At 45.8% G+C, this 25,291-nt stretch overlaps 1 protein-coding gene across 1 annotated transcript in view; it reads right to left on the bottom strand.

Moving 5' to 3' along the window:
- Positions 1-25,291, bottom strand: part of FIBCD1 (fibrinogen C domain containing 1) — a 979,992-nt gene that overhangs the window by 239,593 nt on the left and 715,108 nt on the right. The window contains exon 9 of the mRNA XM_078646209.1: positions 16,517-16,613. Coding sequence (XP_078502335.1) covers positions 16,517-16,613 — 97 coding nt within the window. The remainder of the gene's footprint in view (positions 1-16,516; positions 16,614-25,291) is intronic.

Here is a 25,291-nt window from a genome sequence, read left to right as displayed (position 1 = left end):
GGCACTGATTTTGCGCCTGCGCGGCGCGTTCTATTGAGCGGGCGGGGCCGTGACGGAACCGTTCTGTCACAAGCATAGCTCACCCGAGGGCCGTGACGGAGCGGTTCCGTCACCAGCGTTGGAGCGCCGCGCGCCCCCCCCGCCCCTTAGCACTACGGCGGAATAGCCGCCGCAGCAAAAGGGTTAAAATCATTAGTTGGTTCAATTTAGCTGTGGGCAATAAAGCTCCATATTATGTGTTTCACAGCTTGCCCTGATTTCCTCCAATACGTCCCACGGCACACACAACGTTGACACACCCACTCGCAGCCACACAGACTTCCCTTGACTCGGACACTTGAGAGGGAAGAGGTGTGGCGCTGCGGTCAGGGCGACTGACGCTGGAATCTGGGGCTCACGGTTCGATCGTCGGCAGGTCAGCCCAACACCATGTGACTCTGGGCAATAGCTTGTTTAATCTTCCCGACGGCCCCCAGTGCCGGGATACCTTTGGGTAACTGTTCGCGCTTTACAAATACTGGATTTTTACTTGACCCGCACTGACTGCTAGCACACAGCACAGTCCTCGCCGGTGCGGGCCGACGCGCGTGAATGAATGATCATCCACAAAATGAGTTCGGTCTGAGCCTGCCGGTGCCTATTACTCAGCGCGGCGCATGAACGTTGAACGTAGCGGTGGTCGGAGGGAGTCGAGCGGTGACTTCACTTTTCTAGTCAATACGAACAATTAAACCCAGTTCGTTCAAGTGTACCACCTGTCTGCAATGCCAGCACCAGCTTTCATTATTTTACACAAAATAACGCGGCAGCGCAAATAGATTTTATGACCATGAACACACACACTTCACTTTAAATTAATTAAATTTGTTTAGAAGAACAACTACGTGTGCCAGGCTCAGCCTCCCTCTCCTGAGGCTTGCACAATGCCCAGTGCAGTCTGCGGCGGCTGGAACGAGCCCGCTGACCGTTGTTGACTAATAATTTATTGTGATTAGGCAGCAGTGGAGCAGATCCGTGTTCAAATTAGGGTTGATTAATCAATACTATAGTCAAGTCGAATACAGCTTCCTGGCTCGCTGTACCGTGTGCGCCTCTCTCTCCTGATTTCTGGTGCTTTGCAGTAGTTTTAAGATCTTCTTAGAGTTTCTTGTTGCTCAAATGGGTGTTATTTCATATATCCATATGTTTCCTTTGTCTTCATTGCTTTATTTTGCTTAGGAAAGTTCACGCTTAGTTGTTATAATGTCACTCATAATTACACTGAAATGATGTAAATGTCACACATATGAATCTGAAACCTTGGCAGCTATGTATGATCTCTCCACCAGGAGGCGGTGTGCAGGGAGCGGGTGTGGTGCTGTGGCAGGTGTGAGTTGGCAGATATGGAATTGAAAACGAATGGATGGATGAGGGCTGGGGAGGGACGGTGACAGTACACATGGATGGAGGAAAGGGTGAAGGGACAGGGTTGCACTAGGATTAACCCCTCCCCTGCTGGTGACGGAACCACTCCGTCATCAGCTGCGGTCGCGCTGTGCTGATGACGGAGCGGTTACGTCACGGCCTGCTCGGCACGCCTGCGCGGCGCGGATTCCGCGCCTGCGCCGAGCGTTCCATTGAGCGGGCGGGGCCGTGACGGAACCGCTCCGTCATGAGCACAGCGCAACCGCGGCTGGTGACTGAGCGGTCCCGTCACCAGCATGCGCCCGCCGCGCGGCCGCCCCGCCCCCTTAGCACTGCGGCGGAATAGCCGCCGCAGTGAAGGGGTTAAAAACCGGCCCAGGCACGCAAAAAAAAAAGTGGCCCACATTTGCATATTGCCTTTCCGTAAAACAGTGCCTTGGCGAAACTTTATTACAAAGGGGGAAGGGGGATATAAAAAATGCACGGATTAGTTTACACTGGTGAAACGCACCTGAAAAAAAGTGAGACCACGTTCGCTCAGGCCCCCTCCCCCCAATCAATATGCATATATAAATGGGCCAGCCCAGCGAGAGAAAGGGAGTGACACCTCTGCCCATTGATAAAAGGGAGGAAATTGACGCCCACCATCTACCTCCAAGAAGGCCGCATCACTATATTGCTCCCATGACCCTACAGCCTGCGTGCGGGTGCGGAGGTGCCGTCAGCAGCTTGAGTTCAGATCAGGGTCCACCCTCTGATTGCCAAATGCTAATCAAAGGCTTGGCTTGAACTCAAGCGCTCCCGCGTCACCGCTGCTAGATTTCAATTAAGATGCGCGCGCCTCTGTTCGGAGTATCGCCTCATTAACTCTGCCACGATCGAGCTGGGCGGGTTGCCCAAAAGAGAGGGTTACCAGGGGGCTGAGGCTTCTCAGAGCCCCGCCCCCCAACAAAACACAGTGCACAGGCAGACCTGCCAACTCACACGGTGCCACCGTGTGACACACAAAATCGTCTCCCAGCACACTTCACCTGGTGGGGAGCTGATATCACACGGTGGCAGGGAAAACAAGCTGAAACCACTTTAACTAATGGATTGCTAGCTTGTTTTTCTGAGGCTTTGAACTGCCATTAAGAGGTGTGAAAACACCCCAGGATATAGGAAAGAGCCTCAGCAAGCTTTTTTGTTTGTGGAGGAGGGGACTTGGAGCAGGGTGGGGGCAGAAGTGCCTTGTAGATACTTCTTGGCATGAGGTTCCACCCCGCCTAGGCACCGCTCCCGCCTCAAACAGTGAGATTTTTGTTCACCTTGACAGGTATGCACAGTGTAAGGGAGACGTGTCGGTCTGAGCTGCGGGCACCAGGAAAGTTCTAAACCCAAGATATTTAACATAGGTGAAAAATAACTGGAGACCCGGAGGGAACATAAGGGGGGGCAAAAGGGAGAGAGAGAGAATGTAAGAGGGAGAGAGAGAGAATGTAAGAGGGAGAGAGAGAGAGTGCAAGAGACCAACAAAGTAACCAGAGATGAAGAGAGGAGAGGAAGTCAGGGAGAGAAAGACACTGAGTGAGACAGGCAGGAGACATCAGGGGAGATAGAGAACAGAAAACAGGCAGAGAAAGGTTGTGAGATGAGAGAGACAGAGGAAGCTGGGGAGAGGTGTTGAGACAGACAGGCAAGGGACAGGAGATAGCAGGAGAGAGGGACAGACTGACTCAAGGAAAGAGTGGAAACATCAAGGGCCAGGATTCATTGGAGGGGCCCCAATGGCTGACATTGAGGAGGGAGGTGGGAGGGACACAGATGAGACATACGTGGGAGAACAGGAGCCTTTGGGGAGAGGAGAGGACAGAGCTGGAAACATAGTACTGTTGATAAGACACCACTGAGCAGGCGGCACAGAGAAGGGACATGTAGAGGGAGTGGGCTGTAACCAATGCATAAAGGGGCCTTCTCAGGAGAGTGGCCCATAGGAAGGCGAAAAGGACAGCTGAGAGAGGCATACAGACTGAAATGGAATCAGCAGCACTGAAGCTGAGACTGACAGACTGAAATGGAAACAGTAGTACTGAAGCTGAGACTGACAGACTGAAATGGAATCAGCAGCTCTGAAACTGAGACAGACAGACTGAAATTCAATCAGCAGCTCTGAAGCTGAGACAGACTGAAATGGAATCAGCAGCTCTGAAGCTGAGACAGACAGACTGAAATTCAATCAGCAGCACTGAAGCTGAGACAGACAGACTGAAATGGAAACAGTAGTACTGAAGCTGAGACTGACAGACTGAAATGGAATCAGCAGCTCTGAAGCTGAGACAGACAGACTGAAATGGAATCAGCAGCACTGAAGCTGAGACAGACAGACTGAAATGGAATCAGCTGCTAAGAAGCTGAGACAGATGGACTGAAATGGAATCAGCAGCTCTGAAGCTGAGACAGACAGACTGAAATTCAATCAGCAGCTCTGAAGCTGAGACAGACTGAAATGGAATCAGCAGCTCTGAAGCTGAGACAGACAGACTGAAATTCAATCAGCAGCACTGAAGCTGAGACAGACAGACTGATATGGAACCATCAGCTCTGAAGCTGAGACAGACAGACTGAAATGGAATCAGCAGCTCTGAAGCTGAGACAGACAGACTGAAATGGAATCAGCAGCTCTGAAGCTGAGACAGATGGACTGAAATGGAATCAGCAGCTCTGAAGCTGAGACAGACTGAAATGGAAATAGCAGCTCTGAAGCTGAGACAGACAGACTGAAATGGAATCAGCAGCACTGAAGCTGAGACAGACAGACTGAAATGGAATCAGCTGCTAAGAAGCTGAGACAGATGGACTGAAATGGAATCAGCAGCTCTGAAGCTGAGACAGACAGACTGAAATGGAATCAGCAGCTCTAAAGCTGAGACAGACTGAAATGGAATCAGCAGCTCTGAAGCTGAGACAGACAGACTGAAATTCAATCAGCAGCACTGAAGCTGAGACAGACAGACTGAAATGGAATCAGCTGCTAAGAAGCTGAGACAGACAGACTGAAATGGAATCAGCAGCTCTGAAGCTGAGACAGACAGACTGAAATGGAATCAGCTGCTAAGAAGCTGAGACAGATGGACTGAAATGGAATCAGCAGCTCTGAAGCTGAGACAGACTGAAATGGAAATAGCAGCTCTGAAGCTGAGCCAGATGGACTGAAATGGAATCAGCTGCTAAGAAGCTGAGCCAGACTGTGGAAAAGTAAATTTTGTCATGTTCTGTGTCCCTACGCCTCATCCATCATATGTTATGTGTACATGATTAAATATGCATATGTACTCCCCATGTCCAATTAATGACGCAATTACAGTTGTGTCCACCTCTAGTATGCCAGTTTCCAGGCCTCGTGAATACTACGGATATCAGGCCTATGTAAAGTAATGTTGCCACGCTTCTCAGTGTGCACGTTATTTCATTATAAAGTCCCCGTTTCTAGGCCTCAACAGGGCCTGGACACTAGATTCAGCTCCTGTCTCCTGAAGCCTCGCTGAGGAGCGATACAGCCCCCACCTGTATCCTCGACCTTTCACTTACTTCCTGCCTCGCAGTGCCCGGTGCAGCTTGGCTCTGCCTCTGAGTCTGCCAAAAGTATGTTATAGTTCCAGTTATCAGTTCAGTCCTCCTTCTCTGCATTCCTAAGCTACTGAACTGCATCAATAGTTTCCGTCATTGTCTAGCCTTCTCGTCTCCACGTTAGAGAAATACTGCATTTAATGGTCATTTAATATTCTTCATCACGCACTACATGTAGAATAATGCATGGTCCAGTCTTAGAGTCAGTTAGCCTTTCCCCTCTTGACTTCTAGTTTATATCAACATGTTCCCTAAACATCAGATACTAGATAGGGTTTAGGTACATGTCGCTCCGACCCTCCAGACTTTAGTCTCTGCTCCTAGCACAGAGTTCATAGCCCCCAGCTTCTCCTAGTGACACGTCATTGCCAGTTTGCGCGCACCATCAGGTTAGAGGTCCCGGCTCCTTAGGTAGCCCCCTCCAATGTTTCCGCCCCATTCATGACATATTCTGTTACGTTTGCATCACATGTCTGAGTTACACCTTCTTTTTACTCTTATCTTTCGCGACTGCTACGCGTCACGCCTTCTGCTCCACCCACTGCTACGCCTACTGCAATGTAATGCTATGTGTTTGCGTTATGTATATATGCTCTTGTATTGTTATTAAAAAGTTAGCGCGCTCATCCCAGCCCCAGCAGCTGCTGGGCCCTGTCATCCTATTCCTATGCAGGTTGTCCTGTTCCTGTCCTTATGCTGTATTAAACCTGCAAAACTCCTACTACCTCGAATCTTGACTCTTATTTATTGAGCTATCTGTTATGATATATGTCTAGTCAAAAATAGGGTATTATTTATTTATTTACCACATAATGGCGCCCGAACAGGGACTTGCCCTTTCCCCACGCGTCGGTGAAGCCACGCCGACCCCCTGACCCTCTGCAGCCGTGACGGAACCATACCGGCCGCGTGCAGATATTTCTGCTTCAAGTATCCCTCAGGCCCACGGAGGAGACGGAGGAGGCGGTCCAGCATCCAAACGAGACGGTGGAGGAACGCGGCGAGTCCCGACCAGAGCCCAAGCCAAGAGTCCAAGGTCCGAGGTATCCGGAGGCCCACCCGTAACTGAAGTCCGAAGTTCGTCGTCCGTCGTCGTAGCAGTCCAGTCCAGTCCGAGGCTTTCCGTTCTTGCTGCCCGGTGAGTACCATTGCTGGGGTAGTATCTAGACAGGGTCAATCTAAATTGACTCTGGTCCGTGGGTTGGTGGTACCCAGGCCCACAAACGAAGTGTTCACCTAGGTGGATACGGGTCTTGATGCGTCCCTTTATGGGACCGGTATGTTCCGTACTGTTTCAGCAGTGCATCCAGTAACTCTAGTCTGTTCCGTTCTCGAGAAATTCTTGTGTTTCTGTTCTCAGTATTCCAGGCAATATTTCTGTCCGAACTGTAATGTTATGATGTTGTTCAATGTATTTCCAATGTCGTGGTATGCCTGAATTGTTTTCCCAATTGTTATTGTTCCTCGTCTATTGTATTTTGTTCCGATTCAAGTTTACAATGTCTCTCTTTTCGAGATTACGTCAGTTAAAAACTAGAAAGGGTTTGTTAGAAGAAGCAGTTCCTGTTCCGCCGAGGGACAGTCCAGGTCACTTTATGTATCAGAAACATGGCATAAGCGCCATATTGTATCTAGATTTATGGGTAGATTATACCAAACAGTTAGAAGAAAAGTATAGATGGCCCGTATCGGGTACATGGGATGCCGAATGCATCATGCGAGTAGAAGAAGCATTATGGAAAAAGAAAGCCAGACAGTCACAGAAAGATGCCATCGAGTTATGGCGCAAAGAAGCTCATAAAAGAACCGAAAAAGAAATCAGAAAGTCAGAACTGAGTAGAGAATCCCAAGAACGAGCCCAAGAAAGAGAATTAATCGAGATAGGTGAACGAGTTAGAACTGAGCAATCAGACAGACAGAGGCATGCCCTTATTAAGGGTATGTATCCTCTTCTTGCTGAGGGCTTGCCAAAAGCGACCCCAGAGGCATCCAGTAATTTCCCGCCACCATTAGTTCCGACCAAGCTACGTCACAAACCGACCGCAGCTGATATTTTCATTTCGTCCTATCTGGACGACACAGTCCCCGAATATGCAAATCCTGTTCACGCTCCGCCAGTCCCTGTAAATCAGGTAATTCCTGCTCCTCCAGACACCGGGGTGCCCTTAACAGCCCCCCCGGGTCAGCCCGCCATACAAGTCCAGCCCACGTTACAATTACCGACCCTGCCAGGACGAAAAGCATCAGTTGATGATTCTAGTTTAGGGGCCGCAGGGGGAGGTCTTCCTCAAACCCCGCCGCCATACAAGCGTTTATCAGCACTCGAATTACATGCTCAAGCATCACAGCGTACTCCTAAAAGTAATAAGTCTGTTGCAGAAATCAGGCAAACCCTTGGCGAATGTGTCTATGACCCAGTTCCAGGCGAATTTAATATGGTTTTATATTCCGTACGCATAAGGAGGGTGACCGAGTATCTAGTCACCTTGCCGAATATGAAAGAAGATCTAGACAGAATATATCGTTTCATCCGTACAGGGGATGATCCAGAAAGTATTAGTAATGCCATGTCTCAAAGAAAAGCCGAGATTCAGCGCATGATATTAAAGTTCTTAATTAACTGTCTAATAAGAGAACAAGATTACCCGTCTAAAGATCCAGCCGAAATGAAAATCCTGACAAAGTGGAGTGATAATATAGCCGAAGGAAAGCACAATACCATTAGTGCCATGGAAAGTATGTACAAGAAAATCCGTAGAGAAATAATAAAGATACACGAACAGCGTAAAGCAGCACAAGTAAGCGAGAAAGAAAGTACCTCTGACCCTGAAGAGGAAGACGACGAGAATACTGCCAGAATAGCGTATGTAGGGAAACCTAGATTTCCAGATCGCCATTTACGTCTAGAACACAAGTCTATTTTCCATCATTCAGCACCAGAACAAGGTTCCCTAGAACAAGTATTCCAAGCTACCGATCATATTCTGAAATCACGAATCGGTTATAGTGAGTCAAGTACTATGCATGAACAGGAATTAGTGCGATCAGCAGTCCGATGGATTACTGATTCTACCACTTTCCCAGACGAAATAGTGGCACAAATGTTTCTGAAATTGCCCCCAGCCGAGCAGCGACTGGTGGGTATGTATATGATTCAGTACCTCATTACTCTGTATGAGGGTCAGCACTCTGATCCAGGTCCGTTACATGATATCCTGAACGAGTTACTCCAGTATGAATGGAGAGGTCTAGGTACCGATTTAATTAGTGTCATTCTAGAACAGCGCCACAAATATAGAACATTCTTGAACCCGCATTTTGTTCATGTCTCACCCCCAGAAAGTAAATCATTCTACATAGACAGACAGAATCCGTTACGAGAAGTCCACCCAGTTAAAGGAACGGGTGGCGAAATGCAGCGAGTGTTTGTATACACTCCAATCACAAAGATGGAACTCCTTGAAATGAAGAAATTAATTCCCTGTCATGACAAAGATCCAGCAGGGTTCCATAGAGAATTAAAAGACATGCTCCGTATGGGAGAATACACTTACCCAGATATCATTAAAATGTTAAAGGTTCTGCTACCCGCAGGGGTGTATGAAAAGCTAAAGAAAAAAGAATGGGAGGTGGGAGAGAAAAAGATAGATTGGGCAGTCCTAGAAGCAGAAGATAAGGCACGAGTACCAGGTACCGGTCTTGGAGATAAATGTAAAGAATTACCAGAATTATTGATTCAAGTTTTACCCAGATTATTAACAACGAGAAAAGAAGACTGGGATGCAATCTCAGCCTGTAAACAGAAGCAAGATGAAGATATTAGTGATTTTTATTCTAGATTTGAAAAATGTTTCAGTATCAACAGTGGCCTCAAGACAAGTAGTGAGTCATACCCTCACCTTTTTGTTACTAAATTAGTCGAGAATTCAAGTCCACCAATTAAAAACCGAGTTTTGAAAGTCGAAAGCACCTGGCAAGCTAATACTCCGTCCCAGATGCTCCAGATGCTCCAGTATCACCAGAATAGAATCAGGGAAGAGCAAGAACACGAAAGAAAACGTATGAAAGACACGAAAATGAAAGTGCTAGTTGCACAATCTGTTCCTCAAGACAGTCAGAAGAGGGGTCCGAATCAAGCCAGTCATCCTGCAGCTCCCGTTAAAGGGAACTGCAATTATTGTAAACAGCCAGGTCATTTTATAAATGAGTGTGCAGTTCTGAAACACAACATAGCTACTGGTAAGACAAAAGAAAGACCACGTCCGCCTAGACAAGAACAAGTTTCACAGACTCCTCAGTCACAGAATGCACCACAGACAGTTACAGTACCGCAGCCTATCGCTGCAACACAGCATGTTACATCGCAGATGTACCAGTATGCACAGTCTGAGTATCCAGAGTACCAGCCATATTCATGAAACAGCCTAGAGAGGGAGGTAGGCTTGCCTCTCATCGAGATACCTGTAGATCAAGAAGGTCCCTATGTTCACAGTCAAGTATTAGGGAAAGACAGAAAGTTTTTGATTGATACAGGGGCAAGTAGGACCACAATTAGTCACGCCGAAGTTCCAGGGGCTCCGCTCTCAGGCTCAAGAAATGTTTCCCTTGGATTTTCAGGAAAGCCTATCGTTAATGAGATTTCAAAGCCAGTTACTCTAGAAGTAGGTCCATTGTCCCGCACTACTGATCTGTTACTTACTAAGTCATGTCCAGAAAATCTATTAGGCATTAAAACACTGAAAGAGTTAGGTGCAGTTATATGTTGTTCCCCGGAGGGAATACGTCTGTTCCTACGTGACTTTAAGGGTCACTATGTATTACGAGATTTTGATTCCAGACTGTCTAATTTCCCGCAGCATTTATGGGCGCAAGGTCCAACTGATGTAGGTTACATGCAAATCACACCCTATCGTGTGACTCTCAAACCAGGTGTAGTGTTACCACGAATCAGGCAGTATAGATTGCCACCCGAGGCTGTAGCAGCCTTATCCAAAATTATTGACGAGCTCATCGCTCAAGGAGTAGTTGTAGAAACTGACTCCAATGTATGTAACTCTCCGATCATTCCAGTCATGAAACGTACTGATCCAAATGCACCCCCAGTATATCGATTAGTGATTGATTTACGGGAACTTAACAAATGTATTATTCCGCAGTACCCAGTTGTCCCAGACATCTCTTCCCTATTGACAGCCATTGATTCCGAAGCCACGTTCTTTACAGTAATAGACCTCAAGAATGCATTTTTTAGTGTTCCAATTCATCCAGACAGCCAGTTTCTTTTCGGATTTTGTTTAAATGGAAGGAGCTATATGTTTACACGCGCTCCTCAAGGTTTCACAGAAAGCCCTAGTATTTACAGTCAAGCACTTAAGAGACAACTAGATAATATTCACATGCCAACTGACACTGCCCTGCTCCAGTATGTCGATGATCTACTGATCACAGCCCGTTCTGAACGTGACTGCGAGCGAGCGTCACTCACGGTTTTGTATTTCCTAGCCGAGATGGGGCACAAGGTGTCCCCTTCGAAGCTTCAATTCTGTGTCCAGCAAGTGGTATACTTAGGACACTTACTGTCCAAGAGGGGTAGGCAGTTGACACCAGACCGTATCCAGTTGATAGCGAGTCTTCCCCAGCCCAGGACCCAGAAGGAGGTACGTGCCTTTATCGGCCTTACTTCTTATTGTAGACAATGGATTCCCCAGTATGCATTCCTAGCCAAGCCACTGATACAGTTAACGACACAGGAGGCAGCCGTATCGACTGTTCTCCCTTGGACATCTGAACATACACTTAGTTTCAACGAGTTAAAGAAAGCTTTATGTCAAGCTCCAGTTCTAGCTACACCGAACTACAGTAAGCCTTTTACACTTTTCGTTACTGAACGTGAAGGTACAGCATTATCTGTTCTTACACAAGATCAAGCAGGACAATACAAGCCCTGTGCTTATTTTTCTAGCACACTAGATCCAGTCGCCCAGGCGCTGCCTGCGTGCCTCAAGTCAGTTGCAGCCACAGCACTAGCTATCAGACAAAGTGATTCCATAGTTTTAGGACACTCCTTGACAGTACAAGTCCCACACTCCGTGGAAGTTCTTTTAAACCGAACACAAACACAGCACTTGACAATTGCACGTTTAACAGGTTATGAATTGACACTGTTTCAGCCACACATAGATATTAGACGCTGCAACATCCTGAATCCTGCTACACTGTTACCATCAGTTAGTTTAAATTCTGCCACACATGATTGTGTGGAAGTGGTCAACATTACGACAAAGCCAAGACAAGACCTGACAGACATTCCGTTACCAGATCCCGACCTGACACTTTATGTGGATGGTTCATGTATGAGAACTAGTACAGGAGAACTAGTCGCCGCGTATGCAGTAACTACTGACACCGAAGTTATTGAAACACACCGTATTGACACTCTGTCCGCTCAAGCAGCAGAGCTAGTTGCTCTGACACAAGCCTGTATACACGCCAAGAACCTGAAAGTTAATGTTTACACAGATTCACGTTACGCATTTGGAGTTGTACACGACTTCGGAGTGCTCTGGCAGGAGAGAGGTTTCATGACTTCTCATGGAACCAAGATTCAGCATGGTCTCCTTATTCAAGCTCTGTTAGATGCCATACATTTACCGACATCCATTGCTATCATGAAATGCAAAGCACATACGAAAGTCACTGACATTATTTCTCAAGGTAATGATCTAGCAGATCGCACAGCCAAGCTTACAGCACAGACTCTAGACATTCCAGTTAACCTGACACACACTCCAGATCCGATTACATGTATGATAGTTAAGGACCCTACTCAAGATGTCATAGATATCCAGTTACATGCTACTCCCGATGAAATCAAGAAATGGTCTGAACAAGGAGGGGTCCAGACAGATCAAGGATGGTTAACGAAGGGTAGAGCCACATGGTTTCTCCCCGACTCTATGGTTCAAGTCATCATTAATACCGCACATAGTCCAGCACATTTAGGAGAAAAAGCTATGTTAGACAGTATCCAGAACATTTGGTTCAACAAACATTTACGAGCTGCAGCCAAGCAGAAAGTCCGTACCTGTATGATATGTTGTCAGTTTAATCCAGGTAAAAGTGTCCCGGTGGAACAAGGTGGTTTCCAGCCCCCTGACCACCCTTTTGAGGTCCTCCAGATGGATTATATTCAGATGGAGCGATGTCGAGGTTTCAAGTATGTTCTTGTAGTTGTATGCGCTTTGTCCAGATGGACAGAAGCATATCCAGTCCCAGATTACACAGCCGCGACCACTGCCAAGCAGTTGGTTCGTGAGTTTTTCCCTCGATATGGACTCCCTAGAGTCGTATATTCTGATAACGGTCAGCCATTCTCATCTGAGTTGATGAAGCACGTTTCCCTGTTGTTAGGGTACCAGTGGAAGTTCCATTGTGTACGCCATCCCGAAGCAGCCGGTCTAGTCGAGAGACATAATCAGACTCTGAAAATTCGAATTGCAAAAATATGTAAAGATAAGGGTGTGGACTGGCTAGTAGCTCTGCCAGTCGCTTTGTTTTATATGCGCATGGTCGCACATTCCAGATCAGGTCTGTCCCCGTATGAGGTCGTATTCGGCCGCCCCCCTAACATGTGGGGTACTCCTAGACCCCGAAGTATTACTGATGTTTCATGTAATATGCTGACAGATTACCTAGCTTCCTTGATGTCTGCCCTCAACTCATGTCGTTCACAGGTTGCCGCCGCATTTCCAGACAATACCGAGGTGGCACCGCATGAAATCGTTCCAGGTTCCATGGTGATGGTCCGTAACTTTGACAGATCAAGTCCGCTGGAGCCTCGATGGAAAGAGCCCCGTCAGGTCCTCCTCACCACCCGTACAGCCGTGAAATTGGAAGGACGCCGCGGCTGGGTGCATCTTTCGCACGTCAAGAAATTCTACGGATTGAAACCGGTCTCTAAGAACATTTTCCCGGATATCAAGACTTGTCAAAACATTGTTCCTAAGGACTGTCCCGCAAATGACATTGACACAACCCCTCCCCTGTTAGAGAAAACTCCGCAGCAGGAGTATAAGCAAAAACTCCGGTCTAGTAAAATAAGTCAGTCAGTTTGATTGTCTAAGTCCTCCCCTAGGTGAAACGGTTAGACTGTTTCTGACATGTATAAAATAGACCCCCATAGTGAGAGAGTTAGTAAAAACTCAATTCAATGTATCGTTTTTCTAAGTTTCATATTATTCATCAGCATTATGATTTCCTGCACCAGTTATGCCTTTTTCCTATATTTCCCAGTTCTTCATGTAAATAAGTCTGCTAATGCTACAGCAGAGCACACGTTTAGTGATCTGCCTCCTCACGAATATTCATACCGCCTCGCTATGCGTAATAACTCATTTATCCGCATGTTACATTACTCACACCAGACCAGCAATGCCACTAATTGTTGGGTGTGTGGTCGACTCCCCCCTTTCCAGACACCGAAGGGAGTTCTGCCACTTTTTCCTTATCCTTTTTCACATAATGGTTCGTGTGGAGCATGGTCCACGTTAACGTCATCCTCAACAGATATGTCTTTTCTTAACAGTACATGTTTCCCAGACAAGCAAGGTCTCCCCCACCGAACAGGTTTAGATCTAGAAAATGAAGTATATAATTTAGGTAATTATTCGTCGAATTTCATGGTCCTGAATGTTCAGTCTGATACTACTCCAGACTTACCCGCTATTTCAGTACTACCAGTCAAAGGCGAATTATGTGTCCGAAATAAGGGTTCCGTACACGTAGGACATAGTGATTGTACTACTATTGTCAAGTATAGTGACAGTGGGAAATCTATTTTTAAAGCTTCACGTCATTCTTATTTTGTTTGTGATCAAACTGCATATGTTCGTCTGCCCCTCGATTGGGAGGGAACCTGTTACATTGCCTTCCTACTGCCACCTGTTTTCCTAGCCCCACCTGACTACCATAGGAATTCCTTCCTAGTACATACTAGACACAAGAGAAACCTCCCGATTGTCGACTATACTGAAACTGCTGCAGAGCAATTCATTGATATTGATAAAGGTGTGTTCCCTTATTTAGGTACAGTTGTAAACAGTAAGCTAATCCGTAGGTTAACAAGAACCCTTGAAGCTGTAGTAGATGAGACTGCCTCTGCTCTAGGTAACTTAACCGAAGAGCAATCCTTTATGAGAATTGTTGTGCTCCAGAATCGTCTCGTCCTTGACGTCATACTGGCCGATAGGGGCGGGGCCTGTAGAGTCATCGGATCTAGTTGCTGCATTTTCATTCCAAATAACGCGCCGTCTGTTTATTCAGCTATAACCAGACTCCATAAAATTGCCCATCTGTTACACCAGAATCCAGGCACCTGGACATGGTCCGGTTGGTTCTGGAATATAATTTCCGCATGGGGATGGAAAGTCCTGTCCTTTCTAGGTATCGCAGTAGCGATCATATTCAGCTGCTGCCTCTGTATACAATGTGGCCCTGCGATTTGCGGCATTTGTGCTACCTCTTGTATTCCTAGTCCCAAGCCCCGTTCTAAATCTCGTTCCAAGATAATTCGAGACGAGCAAATGATACTATATGAAATGATAGATGGTATCATGAATATTGATGTTTCCTGATGGAAACGTAGTGACAAGGAGGGAATGTGGAAAAGTAAATTTTGTCATGTTCTGTGTCCCTACGCCTCATCCATCATATGTTATGTGTACATGATTAAATATGCATATGTACTCCCCATGTCCAATTAATGACGCAATTACAGTTGTGTCCACCTCTAGTATGCCAGTTTCCAGGCCTCGTGAATACTACGGATATCAGGCCTATGTAAAGTAATGTTGCCACGCTTCTCAGTGTGCACGTTATTTCATTATAAAGTCCCCGTTTCTAGGCCTCAACAGGGCCTGGACACTAGATTCAGCTCCTGTCTCCTGAAGCCTCGCTGAGGAGCGATACAGCCCCCACCTGTATCCTCGACCTTTCACTTACTTCCTGCCTCGCAGTGCCCGGTGCAGCTTGGCTCTGCCTCTGAGTCTGCCAAAAGTATGTTATAGTTCCAGTTATCAGTTCAGTCCTCCTTCTCTGCATTCCTAAGCTACTGAACTGCATCAATAGTTTCCGTCATTGTCTAGCCTTCTCGTCTCCACGTTAGAGAAATACTGCATTTAATGGTCATTTAATATTCTTCATCACGCACTACATGTAGAATAATGCATGGTCCAGTCTTAGAGTCAGTTAGCCTTTCCCCTCTTGACTTCTAGTTTATATCAACATGTTCCCTAAACATCAGATACTAGATAGGGTTTAGGTACATGTCGCTCCGACCCTCCAGACTTTAGTCTCTGCTCCTAGCACAGAGTTCATAGCCCCCAGCTTCTCCTAGTGACACGTCATTGCCAGTTTGCGCGCACCATCAGGTTAGAGGTCCCGGCTCCTTAGGTAGCCCCCTCCAATGTTTCCGCCCCATTCATGACATATTCTGTTACGTTTGCATCACATGTCTGAGTTACACCTTCTTTTTACTCTTATCTTTCGCGACTGCTACGCGTCACGCCTTCTGCTCCACCCACTGCTACGCCTACTGCAATGTAATGCTATGTGTTTGCGTTATGTATATATGCTCTTGTATTGTTATTAAAAAGTTAGCGCGCTCATCCCAGCCCCAGCAGCTGCTGGGCCCTGTCATCCTATTCCTATGCAGGTTGTCCTGTTCCTGTCCTTATGCTGTATTAAACCTGCAAAACTCCTACTACCTCGAATCTTGACTCTTATTTATTGAGCTATCTGTTATGATATATGTCTAGTCAAAAATAGGGTATTATTTATTTATTTACCACAAGACAGACTGAAATGGAAACCAGAGCTTTAGCAGGAAGACAGGCAGAATTGAAATGACAGCTGTGTAGGCGATGCAGACGGAATAGGAACAGGAGCTGTGGAGGTGATACAGACATGGAATAGGAGCTGTGGAGGTGAGACAGACAGACAGACAGACATGGAATAGGAGCACCATTGGTGAGAATGATAGATCATCGGGAACAGGAGCCGGAGAGGTGAGAGAGACCTGGAATAGAAGCTGTGGAGATGAGACAGATAGAGAAACTGGGAACAGGAACCAACGAGCTGTGGCAGTGAGACAGATAGACAGACAGACATGGAACAGGAGTTGTGGAGGTGACACCAATAGGCAGACAGACATGGAATAGGAGCCCTGGAGGTGAGGGAGATGGGCCAGCTGGGAACAGGAGCTGTGTAAGTGAGACAGACATGGAATAGATGCTTTGGAGGTGAGACAGATAGAAGAACTGGAGCTGTGGAGATGAGACAGATAGACAAACATGGAATGGGAGCTGAGAAGGTGAGCCAGATAGAACAACTGGGAACAAGAGCTGTGGTGGTAAGACAGAGAGACAGTCAAGAGCTCTGGATAGAGTAGGAGCTGTGTTTGGAAGACAGATCTTGTCCAGAGAGCCCAGGGCACCTCGGCTGTACTTACCCAACCACTGCTCCCCTGTCAGCTTCCCAAATCCATCCCTGTAAGCATCCCATCCTCGGAAGAAGTTCACTGAGCCATCTTCCCGCCGCTGGATCACCTGCAAGAGAAGGACCAGGAGTTAGGACTGTTGGGTGGAGGATACAGGGGGTGGGGTCAGAGAATCACCTTGAGTTAAGGGTCGCAGGGCAGGAGGTACAGTTGGGAAGAAAGGCTGGTATATTCAGATGTACATAGAGACATGTCATCTCTAGTAGGCCTTGGATGGAGGGTGTTTGGGCTGGAAATGATAACTGTGGGACCGATTAACAAACTGCATTTTGGAGTACATTTAGAAGGACTATATTAGAAGTAGAACTACTAAACGTGCTACAACATGCTATTCACACAGCTGCGAGTATAAATCTCCACCTCTGCTATCTGTTCGATGCGGAGATCTACACACATGTACGTTTAATACTTAGTAGTAAACATGAGCTGGAGCAGGCAGAGGGGCTTGTAAATGTGGCATACATACTACGAAAGGGAAGGGGTTAGGGGGGAACATGCACCCACCCACAAAAGAGTAAGCCCATTGCTATTCAAAAATACCCTTCTAGAGTTGCTGCAACCAAAAAGGGACCCAACACAGTTGTAAATTACCCCAGCTCATAGCAGGAGTGAGTCTTTTATGAAGTTTAAAACAAAAATATTCCCCCACCTAAATTAAATAAATAGTTATTTTATTATGTGCTAATACTTATTGAAAGTGATGTATGTAATTATTTGAAATTAACTTAATTATATTTTAATTAAAAATGCATGATACACTAATTTATGTATGTAATTATATTTCAATAAACAATAATTTATATTAATTAAATAATTTAATAATGGTTGTTAAAATATTTCACAATTAAATAAAATAAGTTTTATTTTTAGATTGTATTATTTAAAATTCTTTTTATTTGCATTTTTAACTATTTAAAATAATTTAATTTAACATTATTTCCTATTGGGTTTCAGCCTACCTCCCTTATTTTCAATGGGTGGGTGTTGACGTAGCAATGGGTTGGCCGTGTGTGGTACAGAGCTTGCTACTGTTTCATTTTTTTTTGGTAGTAGTAATTTACACTCATAAATTTGGCTTCACCCAATTTTTGGCAGGGTGCGGAGTGCAAGTCTACACCTTTGAGTAATTTTACACTGAGACTTTGTGAATAGCCAAAATTAGTAAAGCCACTGAAAAGTCAAAGAGTAAGTTACACACAAGTGTAAATTACCTTTTTGAACAGCCCCAGTGGCATCTAGTTTATTGCTAATATTCAGAAGAACACAGTCCAGCAGAATGGAATATAAGTAAGAATGCATCAGATCACTTTCTGCTGATTGTTATTCTGAGAGTTTCAACAACAGTGGTATGTTATGAATATTATACATTGTTATAAAAGCTGAGCTAAAAAGGCTGAGCTCAAAGAGTGAGGCATTAAAATGAAACCTTCAGGCCAGATGACAACAAGGCAAGTCTTGAAAAATCTCATCACTGATTCTTACTGATGGCTACCGGGAAGGGAGGCACGTAGCCTTCACTTGCCGAACTTGCCAGTGCCGCTGGCCTCACACAAAAAAGTAGCAGGCCTTGCTGTTATATCAAACACAAGCCTTATTGTTCAAACAGGTATGTGAGTGTGAACCAATACAACTCAAAACAGGTTGTATTTTCTGCTGTGCTGGCTTTAGTCTACCTAGTTGCGGCCTGCAATAATCGCGGTGGGAGGGTGGGGGGTAGCGTGGGGAGGGTCGTGAGGGGGAGGGGTTAATTTAATAATTTTTTCAAAAACATACCTGTCCGCAGGCCGGGACCCGCTTTTGTCCCATCACCTGCTCCTGATCTCCTGCCTCCAGCAGTAACAGCAAGCAGGCAGCCTCCCTCCCTGCCCTAAGCCAATCACAATGCTGCAATGTCACTGTTGTGATTGGTGGGGACGCCGCCCACCCAAGTGCTTACGGGAAGGCCATTTTCTCCATGTAGGCTGCGTTGGGGTGGAATTATGGGGGGTACTCTAATACTATCCCCCTCTGCACTGCAGAAAACAGTTTCACTATGGGTCTAGGGAGGGGCACACCATTGTCTCCCCTCTGTTTAGACATGGTTTAGAGACAGTACTTCTATTAAAACCCTTGTTGTTTTGGATTGGAGTGTGGAGTACTGAAGAATTGTGTCACCTAATGGAGGACTTGAGGGGTGTGATTGCAGCCAATGGGTTAGACAGAATGGGTTGGTTAAGGGTGCTCAAAAAAACCTGGTCTGGAGTGGGCCTTGGGAAATTCTGGAGTGAGCGACAGGCCACTCGTGGGAGGGGCTGGTGCAGGAGAAAGCCAGCCGTCCTTGAGATCACAACGCATCGCTAGGGAGACTGACTAGAGCATTTCTCTGCCACAAGTGTGTGTGTGAGGACGAGGTGTTCCTGGACTTTATACGCCCCCTCACGGGCGCGAGCCCTATACCTACAGGTTAGATATGGGTGTTTATCTGTAGCACCCTTTACGGCAAAATGGAGGGAGGTGACCCAGGAATCTGAGTGTTGTCCATGCTCCCAAACTCCCCGCGAAAGTGACAAACGTGTTATTTTTTTGCCCCCTCTATGCGAAACTGAGGTCCAAATGGATTGCCCCATGTGTAGATCCCTCTGTTTATTGTCGAGAGGAGAGGCATATAGAACATGCAAAAGTGACATGACCTCGATCATGGTGGTGGCTGTCTCTAAATTCTTGTATTCCGATTGGATAATGTGGAGAAGTGTGGCTCAATGGTTAGAGAAGGCAGACCTTGATGCAGAGCTCTGGCCAGGGACCAGGGTTCGATTCCCGCCTCAGCGGGTCTCGGGCTTATTAATTCCCCTGACCGGATATTCTTGCCTCAGTGCCTATTCTGATCATGGGTCCCACGCTGCAACTCTGGGCAATAGCTTGCTTAGTCTCCACAATGGCCCCCACAACGCGAGGGATGCCTGGTCTGCACCATGGGGGTGCCCAGGAGTGGACACTTCACAGGGAAAGCCAGGAAGGGTTCCCTTGCGGTATTCGTAGAAGCGCCGGGAAACCCACTGCGGGTAGCTGTGCGCTATACAAGTACAAAAACATTTACAAAAACATTTACATAATTAGAAGTAAAGTGTTAAAAGCCAGACAAAGCCAGGTTGTGAATGCCCCTTGTGATCTTATGTTATGTTAATAAGTCTTCTAAAGCACTCTATTACCTGAGGGTGTCTTGGCGCTGGCTTTAATCGATTTAAAAAATTTGTACCAAATATCAAGTGCTGAAGAGCATCTTCAGCTGTTTCCTAAAGCTCAGCCGTTTGGGTGCATTTTTAATGTTTAATGGTAAAGCATCCCAGGCTTTGGAAGTGCCTAGAAAGAAGCTCCTGCCACCGCAGGTGGGCAGTTTAAGTCTGGGTACAACAATGTGTTTCGCAGAGGCAGATCATAGGGTTCTGGCCGGGATGTACCAGTTAAGACTTGGTTGAAGACAAGTAAAGTCCACATTTGTAAAGCGCACAATCACCCGTAAGGGTCTCTAGGCGCTGGGGGCCGTCGGGAAGATTAAGCGAGCTATTGCCCAGAGTCGCATGGTGCTGGGCTAACCTGCCGCCGGAGCCGGGGATCGAACCGTGGTCCCCAGATTCCAGTGTCAGTCGCCCTGGCCGCGGCGCCACACCTCTCCCACTAAGTGGGACCTAAGCCATGAAGTGCCCTGTAGGCGATGCAGAGTGCCATGAAAGTGCACCTCTGTCTGGCAGGGAGCCAGTGCAGGTTTTTGATGGCTATGGATTGAAGTTTAGGTGTCTTTAGCAGGAGTCTTTCTGCTGCATTTTGTAGTACTTGTTGCCTTTTAAGAATGTATTGATGCGCATTGAGTAACAGGCCGTTGCAATAATCCAGCTTAGACATAACTACTGATGCAATAAGAGTTTTTTGCAAGGGGATAAAAGGAAGGATCTTTTTTAGCATTCTCAAAGTGAGAAATACCAAGGAAGTTAGGCCACTGACGTGATTCCTATAGGTTAGTTTGTGGTCAAACAGAACTCCCAGATTTCAGACCTTGGTAACAGGAGCAGGTAGAGGCCAATTTCTGCTGGCCAGCATGACGGTGTCCAGCAGGATGTGTGTCCTCCAAAGAGTATTACTCCAGTTTTGTCCTCATTTAATTTGAAACAGTTCCTGCTCATCCAAGAGTTTACTGCCTGCAGTATCTGGCACTCACCCTTGAGTCCTTTTTGGCCCGTGATACGACAATCTGGGTGTCGTCTGCGTACGATGTCAAGGAAAAGCCAAAGCTTTTAATTAGATTGGCCAGGGGTGTGATATGAATATTAAATGAGGTGGGACTGAGTAAAGAGCTCCGAGGAACACCACAGGGAATGAAGAAAGACTGAGATACAAACTCACCAAGTCTGATGGACTGTTCTCTGTCAGAAAGAAAAGATTTCAATAGGTCCCATGCAGTGCCGCTGACATTGATTTCGGATAAATGGTTTGGTAGCACTCCGTGATCTACCGTATCCATAACAGTCGATAGATCAAGCAGTATAAGTGCCGCCCCTAGGCTCGGATCGAGCGGCTGCCTGATCTCTCCGGTTGCTTTGATCAAGGCTCTTGATGCGCTATGACTTCTGCGGAAACCAAACTTTGTGGTGTCCAGATGTTCATTAAATTGAATATGGTCTATCAGTTGAATCTTTATAAACTTCTCAATAATCTTGGAGGGGAGAATGAGCCATGATATGAGGCGATAACTGCTAGGGCTTTTAGGGTCTAGAGTTACTTTGTGGAAGTGGAAGAATTAAAGCTCTTTTCCAAATAGATGGAAGTTGGCCAGTCGAAGTCACATTCTGGAAGATGGCGGTAATTAGGGGCGCTTTAGTCTCGCCATTGATCCTGCTATCCTTGGAGTGCATGGATCATGTGGAGAGTTACTCTCAGTGAGTTAGTTACCTGTTCTAGGGTAGGTGGTATACATTTACAGAGACTTGATCCTTTCTTGCATGCAATGGTGGAAACTGTGATATTATCTGAAATGGAGGTGGAGGAAGAGAATAGGTTGTAAACTCCTTCCACCTTTTCCAAAAAGAAGTCAAGTAGGCTATTGCAGAAGGATTGGCTACTTAAGTTAGATGTGCCAAATGCATCCCTGGTCAGCTCAGGCACTGTTTGAAAAAGTTTTTGGGGGGAGTTTTTTCCTTCCTCTATCTTTTTTAGTAAAGTAGGACTTTTTCTTTTTGAAAATTTGGAATTTATATGCAGCTAGGCAGAGCTTATGTTCAGTCTTCTCAGTCTCGTCATAGTTTCGTCTCCAAGTTTTTTCCTGCCTACGGCAATTTTGTTTCTGTGCCCTTAGTTCCTCTGTAAACCAAGGGGCTGAGAGAGTCTTTTGTTTGACTTTACTTAGTTTTGGTGGTGCTAACAGTTGGGCTGCTTTATCAACCCATAATGTATATTGAGAGGCCACAGTATTGATATTGGTGGAAAGAGTGGGATGTGAGTTATTAAGTTCTTCAGCTAGACAACCTGGCTGCATAGTGTGCCACGTGCGAGGGCTGTAAGTACCTGGTTTGGTTGGGGGCCTATTGGCTGAGGCATTGTATGTCAGCTTGAATAAAATCGCACTGTGGTCCGACCATGCAAGGGGGAGAGTATTAGTATTATTTATGGCAGTATTATCGGTGCAAATCCATTCTAATATATGCCCTGCTTGAAGTGTAGGGCCACCTACCATTTGGACAAGGCCAAGGCTTCACATGGTTTGACGAAGATTTGATATTTCCAGATCTTGAAGTACTTCTAGGTGAAAATTAACCTGCTTTATACTGTTAAGAGAGAATCAACTTACAGTGGACTTTTATATCTGTTTTATAAACTATAACTAAACCCCCACCTTTAAGTGGTCTGTCGAGCCTAAAAATGGAAAAACCCTGGTGTAGTGCTGTGAACAGATCAGCGGTCCCCCCAGAGATGCCGCGTCCTGCGATCCTGCAACGGGCACAACTCGAGCCGTGATCTGGACGGTCTCCTTGACAAACACGCGGGATACCCTGACACTAACGCGCTACCGATGGTCTTAATCAAACCACTCCTCTAGACCTGAACTACCTTCCCCGCCTTAAGGATCAGCCTTGCATGAAAGGCAACTGTTTATAATTCCAAGACAAACATGATTTATATATTTATATATTTGTCCTGAAGATGATGCCATTTATTTTGTTTTTCGACATCGAAACGTCGTCGACACAATAGGATCATATGTACTGAATATGCTTGTGAATGCTATGTACAATGGTCACTCAAACTACAATCAAGTCTGTTCACTGATTATAAGTTTACAGACCGATTTGCTCGCTCTTGTCTATACTTGTTGTTTTGTCTTGTTCACTGTGGGTCACGGGCTGTGCCCCCTTGACATTACTTTCTGATTTTGTACATCGCCAAATAAATTCCTGTCCGGCTGGACAAAGGACATAAATACTATTCAGTTTGTGTCTATTCTTATCTTGATCCCCCAAACTACTAGGGTCCACTGTTTTTTGTAATAAGTGAACAGATCAGGGGCATAGGAAGGCTCGGCCCAGGTTTCAGTAAAGAAAGCCGGGGCTGGTCTATATATGGATTCAACCCAGATCTGTGACTGGGGGTGAGTGTCTGAAAAGTTTAAGCGCTCCAGCCATCATCTCCTTGTGTTTGCTCTGGTCTATATATGTCCATAAATAAATGAAATTCAGCGCTATGTTTAGTTGAAGATCTTGCATAAGCAGTACGCAAGGCGGTGTACTGTTCAACGGGATGTCATTATTGTGTTTGACCAAGGGAGCTGGTATACGATGTGGCAGCTTTTTTGTGTATGGCTGTCTGGGCGTCACATCCAGGGCAACTGTGTAGAAGATTACGTGGGACCACCAGACAGGCCAGCCTAAGACAGTTCATCCTTTTACCTGGTCACAGGTTTAATAATTCCTCGCGAGAAAATCTTATGGCTGTTCGATCTGACTCGTGAGAGCCAGAGTGGCCGGTGCTGGGAGTGGACAGGGTGCGGACGGGCACAGACAGGCTTGCCTTTGGCGCGCCTGTTGAGCGTCAGTGGTGCACCCGCTGCGTTACGTGCTTTGGTGCCATTGATGTAGCCCGTTGCAAACGGGGGTGTGACGGGCATGGCTAGCGTGCACAGCAGCCCTTTGAAAAGCTCAGGTGAGAGCGAAGGATTGGGTAAATTGGAAAGTAACCAGGGTCCAGCAACCCCTGAGATTAGTTGTAGGCTCCCCGGCAGCTAATCACTACTGGTAGATAAAAGTAATAAAAAATAAGGGTGAGAACATCAAAGCATAAAATAAATCTAACACAGGGAATCACCCTTCCAATATGGTAGAGCCCTTTCGATTTGGACCCAGGCACCTCCCACCTCCCAGTCATCAAACACACCCTTGATTGCTTTTATTGATATTTAATAATATTTGTTCTGTTTTTATGTGTGTTTTATTTTTGTTTTAAGATGTTTTAAACAGAAGTATGCGATTTTGATTATGGAACAATATTCAATAAATGATACAATCCGAATAGCTGCCGGTGGCGGTCTCCATCGCAAAGATGGGGGACGTCCCGTCTGGCATATTACAAGTACATTATAGCCTGTGGCACATGTAAGCGGTTGGACAGAATGTCCCTCCCATTTCCCAAACTCTACAAAAGGCCCTAAACTCTTTTCAGAGAATGTATCCTCCACTCTTTTATTACTTAAAAACGTCTTTGATTGATAGACACCTGCACGCCCCTCCAGTATCTCCAACTATCGTCCCCTTCCCACTCCACCGTTCACATATTATGGTTTATTTAACATTTTGAAGTGTTTTTCAAATTTCTTAAAAATTCTTGGAGTTAAAGATCAACATAATAAATAAACATATATGAGAACCCAACGGACAAAAATAGTTTACTTGATGAAAAGAAAATTCAGTCTGTCTGAGAATTTTCCATACAGTCAACTACTTAGGCTAGAAAGTATAATATGATTAAAAAAAATCAATATGAAATTAGAGAAAAGGAAATGTGCAAAAAGTATATAAAAAGAAACTATACCGAGAAAACTCCACAAGTAGCAAGACAAAAGAGTCACTGGCAGATGCATCAACGTAGCCTTTTGCTATTCCTAAATAGCGATTTTTAAGGAATCGCTATTTAGAAATAGCAAAAGCCTTTGAATGTAGGAATCGCTATTACAATAGCGATTCCTTAACATTCCTTAATTGCTACTCGCAAATTGCTAGTCGCAATTAAGGAATGCTGTCCCATTCATTCCTATGGTCCTTCAGGCCCATAGGAATGTATTGGAGATTGCATGAGCAATTTGCGAGTACCAGTAGGTACTCGCAAATTGCTCATGCAATTTCAAGGGTGCAATGGTGTCAAAATGACACCCTGTTGCACCCCTGAAATTGATCTGTGCACATATGTTGCACACATACATGCCCTAAGGGCATGTGTGTACGCAACATGAAACTTTGAAAAATGCACAAAAGTGCTTTTTTCAAAGTTTTACCAAATTACCATGAAGTTCAACTTCGTGGTGATTTGCTCCCCCTATTAGCGAATTCGCTATTTTTTTGACTTTCATGCATTGCATTTACGGAATCTCAGTTTGGGATTCCTTAAATGCCATCGCAATTTAAGGAATCTCAATTTAGAGATTCCTTAAATTGCGATTTTTGCATTTGGGATGATGCATCCCAAATGCAAAAATACCGGTCGCAGAGG

Source organism: Lissotriton helveticus, chromosome 5_1 (genome assembly GCF_964261635.1).
Source record: "Lissotriton helveticus chromosome 5_1, aLisHel1.1, whole genome shotgun sequence".
NCBI classification, from domain to species: Eukaryota; Metazoa; Chordata; class Amphibia; order Caudata; family Salamandridae; genus Lissotriton; species Lissotriton helveticus.
Note: the sequence above shows the minus strand (reverse complement) of the source record. Positions and strands in the feature narration are given on the sequence as shown.